The sequence below is a fragment of the Scylla paramamosain genome, unplaced genomic scaffold (genome assembly GCF_035594125.1).
Source record: "Scylla paramamosain isolate STU-SP2022 unplaced genomic scaffold, ASM3559412v1 Contig105, whole genome shotgun sequence".
NCBI lineage: Eukaryota > Metazoa > Arthropoda > Malacostraca > Decapoda > Portunidae > Scylla > Scylla paramamosain.
In genome coordinates, this window is record NW_026973770.1 from 199,094 (window position 1) to 205,000 (window position 5,907).

Sequence of the window (5,907 nt, forward strand, 5' to 3'; positions counted from 1 at the left end):
TTACTTTTACATTAACATTTACATTTGTAAAGTAAAGCTATTCTTAGTTAACAGATGCCAACTAAAACTTTACCAAATATAGAGATTCCATACTTAACTGCACATTACACTTATATCTCGCCATTTAACTGCGTTCTCGGCATTAGAATTCACTTAAAGGAAGATTTACTATCACCTATGTGCGTAGCGGGGCTGTGGTGTTGATGGTGGTGGTGGAAATTAGAGACGTGGCAGTGAGGCTGGTGTATACCTATCAGCGCCAGCATTTTTAATTGTCTCCGATTTCCTGGGGCAAAGGGGTGTCTTAGCTAAATTTGAAATCGATGTGCAGGAAAAGTACAGCATGAATTGCGCACAAGTGTATCTAAAATTAAAAACATAACCGTTAATATTAATATTCATACTTACAGGTGTATGATAAGGCTTTGTTAATTGAATTATAAGTTAAAACTAGAAATAGTTAATGATTTTTTTTAAGTACGTATGAACAGTAAAAAAAAAAAAAAATGTTGATTTCGGCTTGTGCATTTTATCTGGGAATGTTGAAAAATATCAGGTATCACTGACACGTCCTGTATATGAAAGTAATCAGTGAAATAAAAAAAAAAGAACAGCACCACTGGCGGACGTACGACGTACTTATCTTTATCATGATTCTTCAGTTAAAGAAAGCGCCGCGCGCCGTTAATAGAACTCATCTTGATCATGATTCTTCAGTTAAAGAAAGCGCCGCGCGCCGTTAATAGAAAGGAGTGTAAAGTGTAAACAGTAGCCTCTCAGTTCTGCCGATACAGAGGCCTGACTCAGAAGAAATACTGGGTCAACCTGTACCATCAAGATCAAGCTGGAGCCTGGAAGCTACAAGTATGCCGAATTTTACGTGTGCCGTAGCAGACTGCACATCAGACTCAAGAAAAGGGAAGAGAAAGACAAACCAAGTAACTGAAGATGTCAAACGATTTGTGAGATTTCCAAGTGGAAAAAAGGAACCTAAAAGGAGGAAGATGTGGGAGGAGAGGTGCAGGCGTGCAGGTGGATGGAAGGCAACACAGAATCACGCTGTATGCTCCTTACACTTTTTGGACTGGAACAATGGACCATCACCTGAACATTCAGACCCAATTTTATTCGCTTATAATGGGTGGGGAAGAAACCATCATGCAGTTATTAATAGGAAGGCAAACAGTCTCCAGTGCCAAGGGCAAGATGTCATTGCAGCACCTAACGCCTCAACATCCACACAGTGCAACACTGAAACACAGTTTCCTCAAGAAGAGGTGCTACCCCTGAATGTCCAAGACTGGGGGGAGGTAGAAGTATGCACTGCCACAGAAGATTCAGGTGGGTTACATTTGAGTTATTTTATTTTTAAGATTGTCAAGTTAAGGTTAGGTTGTTGGTTTTTTTCTTTTAGTTAAAAAAGAAAAAAGTTTCAGAGAGAAAACAATTCTTTAACATTGTCTCCTAAATGAAATTTCACTACTTGAGATGTGTGATCCTAAACTTCGAACAGTGGCTAGTGTTATCTACATATTACCCAAATGCTTAGGTAATCACTCAAATATTCACATGACACCTGATCCATGACTGTGTCAGCACTAAAAGATATTTATTATTTATTAGGCTATGCCTGTACTTTGCAACAGCTAACTATATGATCAAGTAAAACTAAATATTATGGTAGTTTTTTTTATTATTTGATTATTTATTTATGTATTTTTTGTTTTTTTTACTTCATGCTTGATCACACATGTGATTAATACTTATATTCATATCTTCTACAGATACTACACTTCCTGATGAGAGCTGCAATGTTTTGGGTGACCACACATATGGAGCTTATACCCATAGTGAAACTGTTGCAGAGCCAGTAGATGTAGAGGTGCAGACTGACCAGTTTACAACACTTGAGAAAGCTTCACAAACTTATGAGGAAGTACATGAGGTGAGCAAACTATACTTATGCTACATACTCTTATTATTCTTTTATATTTTTTTCCATCATATTATCGTCATATTATTAGCATGATTTCCCTACCCATCATAATCATGTGTTATTAAGAGAGAGAGAGAGAGCGAGAGAGAGAGAGAGAGAGAGAGAGAGAGAGAGAGAGAGAGAGAGAGAGAGAGAGAGAGAGAGAGAGAGAGAGAGTGTGTGAGGCCGGAGTGACTTGGGTTGAACGAAGGAAAGGCCGGAGTGACTGTGGCCGGAATGACGAGGGGCCGGAGTGACTGGTTCCTAAAGGAATAGTAGGTAACGATGTACCACCAAGTACATGTGTGCATAGTTTTCCCATACCCTACTACAAATATAGCAGGAACTACATTTTTTAAAAGTTTTACATGCAATAATATGCCCTCCACACTAATATATTTCTTATTTCTTATTTCAGTGGGAACGTAACAATGTTGTAGAAGACGGAGCATTACGCAACGCCTTTATTCAGAAAATTCTGAGGAGTAGTGAGAGTATTAAAAGATATACAGGCATGGAAGAAAAGGATTTCTTTTACTTGTTTAATTTGATAAAAGATAATGTGACTGACATACATTATTGGAGAGGGCCAAATAGTGTCAAGAATGAGAATACACCACCAGGCATTACTAAAGGACATACAAAAAGGAAGTTGTCACGGTTACATGAATATTTAATGACCCTAGTACATATTAGAACAGGATTTGATCTCAGTACTTTAGCAGATCTTTGGGAAGTAGCACAAAGTGTTGCAAGTAGTATCATTATAACTTGGATTAACATACTTTATTTAGTCCTCAAGGACTGGCTTATATGGCCAACTGCAGCACAGGTACGTGCAAGTTTGCCAAAAGATTTTCCAGAAGAATATTCTGACACACGAACCATCCTAGATTGCACTGAGATATTCACGGTCAAGCCAGCAAATCCTTCAGCTCAGGCTGCCACATATTCCCAATATAAGCATCACAATACACTAAAAGTACTCACTGGAATTACTCCCACAGGGCTAATAACATTTGTATCAAGTGTGTATGGAGGTAATACATCAGACCGTTATACTGCAGAAGCAGAGTTCATTGATAAAGTTGAGCCAGGTGATGCCATAATGGTGGATAGGGGCTTCAATATTGGTGATCTCATACTCCAGCGTGGTGCAAAACTACACATCCCACCATTTACGAGGAAGGAAGCCAGTAAAGGCAGGATGCTCACACAAAGTGAAATTGCAAAAACACGAAGTATAGCAACATTGCGCATACATGTTGAGCGAGCCATCGGAAGAATGAAGACATTTAAACTATTAGGACAGACACTTCACCAAAGGATGTGGCCCCTCATGGATCACATTGTAGTAATAGTTGCAGTATTATGCAATATGATGCCACCACTAGTGTAGATTTGACAGAGCACACAATGTAAAGCAACTTATGTAAAGCTTATTATAATCTAAAGCTTATTTTTATGGGTAGTTATGTAAATAAAATTTGGGTGTTAGGGATCTCTGTAAGAACATCTCTACTCCAACACTTTCAACCATGTATTATCACCTTTGTAATATTAAAGGATATGTAAAGATAGTTCTTTCTTATAATTATTTATTAATAAACGTGTCTGAATCATTGTGGTATGGTAAATAATTTCTGAAAATCAAGAACACAGACTTTATTCCTGAAAAGAAATTTACAATATATTATATACAAACAATACAAATGAAAGTAGCATTAAGAAAAAAAAAAACTTACACATTATAAGCAAATAACAAACTGTACAAATAACTATATACAAAACAACCACACCAGGCAGAAACAAATATGCAGTCATTATGAAGACCTCTTAAATATTACTTGCCTCTGGAGTTTCTTTTGAGTTCAGGAGATTTGGCAAGACATATTTATAATAAAAATCCATGGCAATTTCTGCACTGCTATCAAAGAGACTTATCAAAATAAATCCTCTGCACTGTTAAATGCGGACTTTTTTGTATGAACATTACAAAATCACACCACTCCATCTCAGCAACACCTAAATGGGCTTGGATTTGTGTGTACCAAGGAGAGGAATTTTTTAGTACAATGCTGTTCTTTTCCCCAAGGGTTACATGGTAGGTATTAGATATAGCTATTTCCCTCCCAGTATGCAATCTGTATTTATGGGGGCACTTTATTTCTAATAACCCCTTGCAACAACATTTACAACTGACAATGCCATCAGGAGTTGCTCGGAATAGTGGGTTGTCTTTATTTATAAAAAGTCCACACCCTACAAATTTAAATTGTTTGTGTTTCTTTCTCATTTCTTTTATGTAAAGCTTCTTTGCTATGGGCTCTGTTTCCTTACCATATTTGGTACTCAAATTACCTTGAAAGCCTGAGAGTCCCATTATTTCATTTACTATGTAATTGTTACTTTCACTGTCCCTGTAGTGTACTGCCTTATGGAAAGTTGATGTCAAGGCACCAACTCTCTGATCTTTCCACATACGTGATTTGTACTGGGCATGTGTTTTTGATTGTATGAAATCCATATCTGCACTACCTAAATGTTGCTTAACAAAATCAACAAATGGCAATGCAGACCTTGATTTACTAAATTCCCCTGCAAGTTCAGTGATTGTGGGTAGCTGCCTGTTCAATCTATCAGGGAAAAGCACTTGTTCATAACACTTTCGTGAAGCATGTTGAGCCATAAACGCATGAAAACTTTCCCCTGGGTTGAAGTTAGGGACAAAGCTACAGGCTCTGTAATGTTCTGAACGAGGGGTTATTGAACGTGTTGTAGAGGTGTCCATCCTGCAAATCATGAAATGCATTGAAACATTTATGCCAAGGCAAGTGAGTTATCTCCAGGGACGGAGAAAAAACGTGCTGCTAACTAACAATAGACTATATTATGTATGAAAGCTCACAATGTTGAATTTCAGAACTATGAGTACCAAAAAGTAAGACAGTGGATGTACTGATAAGCTAGTAGTGCTGAATGCCATAAAGATTCACTAGACTTATTGACAGAAGAAAATAAAATACTGAAGACATGCAGCAAACTTGCTTCCAAACATTAAATGCAAAGCAACTCCTTTCAGACCTCTGTGCCTTACATGCATAATAACAAACATTAACTCAAGGGCAAGCTATGAGAATAGGGCATTCAGTAAACTAGTAGGTGTCGCTGTGTGGCAGCACCAGGCATGAGGTTCTTCATCACACAGGGAACAATAACAAATTTGCCTAGAATCTCATTCTATATACATTAAGATGCAAATACGAACTAGAATACACTTTTCTACATAATTCTTTCTCGGAAGTGGTAACGGTATGCACATAGGATTAAAAAAAAATAAATAAAATAGCCCATTTCGCTTGACTACATGGCACAGCGATGACATGTAGTGGCTTAGCTCTGAGAATACCACATTCTGAAAGAAATTGTTATATCCAAACCTGGGACGGACCACAGAGATGGTGCTGGGTTGACCACTTTAAAACAAAAAATACATTTGATTAAACTCTTATAACCTAGATAATATGAGAGTTGAAGACACATTATATTTCAATAATACCATTGCCTACTTTTAATCATGGTTGCAAAGTATGCTGACACCAACGCAGACTAGGAAAGTATAGGATATGCAGCATCAGTCCCATAGGCAACTAAGAGACTAATTTAGAGTATGCAGATGTACCATGTTAAAATTTCATTGATATAGATCAATATTAGGTGATTAAAAAGCATAATATGTTCGTATAGAGTACAATGATCTCTATGATCCATTCTATGAAGGAGTGTGGCTTACGATGAAATTTTTCACCAAGTTAATTTGCCTAACCAGTTTGATGCTACCTATCCTATACCTTCCTTGAACCCAAATTCTTCAAGATCTGTGCTCATGAACCAGCCTTAGGAAACTAGTGCTATTACAACATACCTGTGAT

General features: G+C 37.3%; 2 protein-coding genes across 4 annotated transcripts in view; one reads left to right on the forward strand and one right to left on the reverse strand.

The window, feature by feature from the left end:
- Window positions 1-606: 606 nt before the first annotated feature.
- On the forward strand, window positions 607-3,597 carry LOC135099123 (uncharacterized). The gene is made up of 3 exons (XM_064001554.1): window positions 607-1,341; window positions 1,785-1,945; window positions 2,394-3,597. The coding sequence occupies exons 1-3, from the start codon at window positions 867-869 to the stop codon at window positions 3,372-3,374; spliced, it is 1,617 nt and encodes a 538-aa protein (XP_063857624.1). The 5' UTR covers window positions 607-866; the 3' UTR covers window positions 3,375-3,597.
- Window positions 3,560-5,907, reverse strand: part of LOC135099124 (uncharacterized) — a 3,613-nt gene continuing 1,265 nt past the window's right edge. Inside the window, exons 2-3 of one of the 3 annotated variants that reach the window (XM_064001556.1) lie at window positions 5,901-5,907; window positions 3,560-4,767 (exon numbers count right to left, since the gene is read on the reverse strand). The exon at window positions 5,901-5,907 is cut by the window's right edge and continues 161 nt beyond it. In XM_064001556.1, coding sequence (XP_063857626.1) covers window positions 3,906-4,767; window positions 5,901-5,907 — 869 coding nt within the window. In that variant the 3' untranslated portion in view covers window positions 3,560-3,905. The other 2 variants (XM_064001557.1, XM_064001558.1) reach the window with 2 other exon arrangements.

Coding starts and splice junctions, on each gene's coding strand:
- LOC135099123 (XM_064001554.1), top strand. CDS start 867: ATGCCGAATTTTACGTGTGCCGTAGCAGACTGCACATCAGACTCAAGA. Junction 1,342..1,784: donor CACTGCCACAGAAGATTCAG/GTGGGTTACATT, acceptor TATCTTCTACAG/ATACTACACTTCCTGATGAG. Junction 1,946..2,393: donor CTTATGAGGAAGTACATGAG/GTGAGCAAACTA, acceptor TTCTTATTTCAG/TGGGAACGTAACAATGTTGT.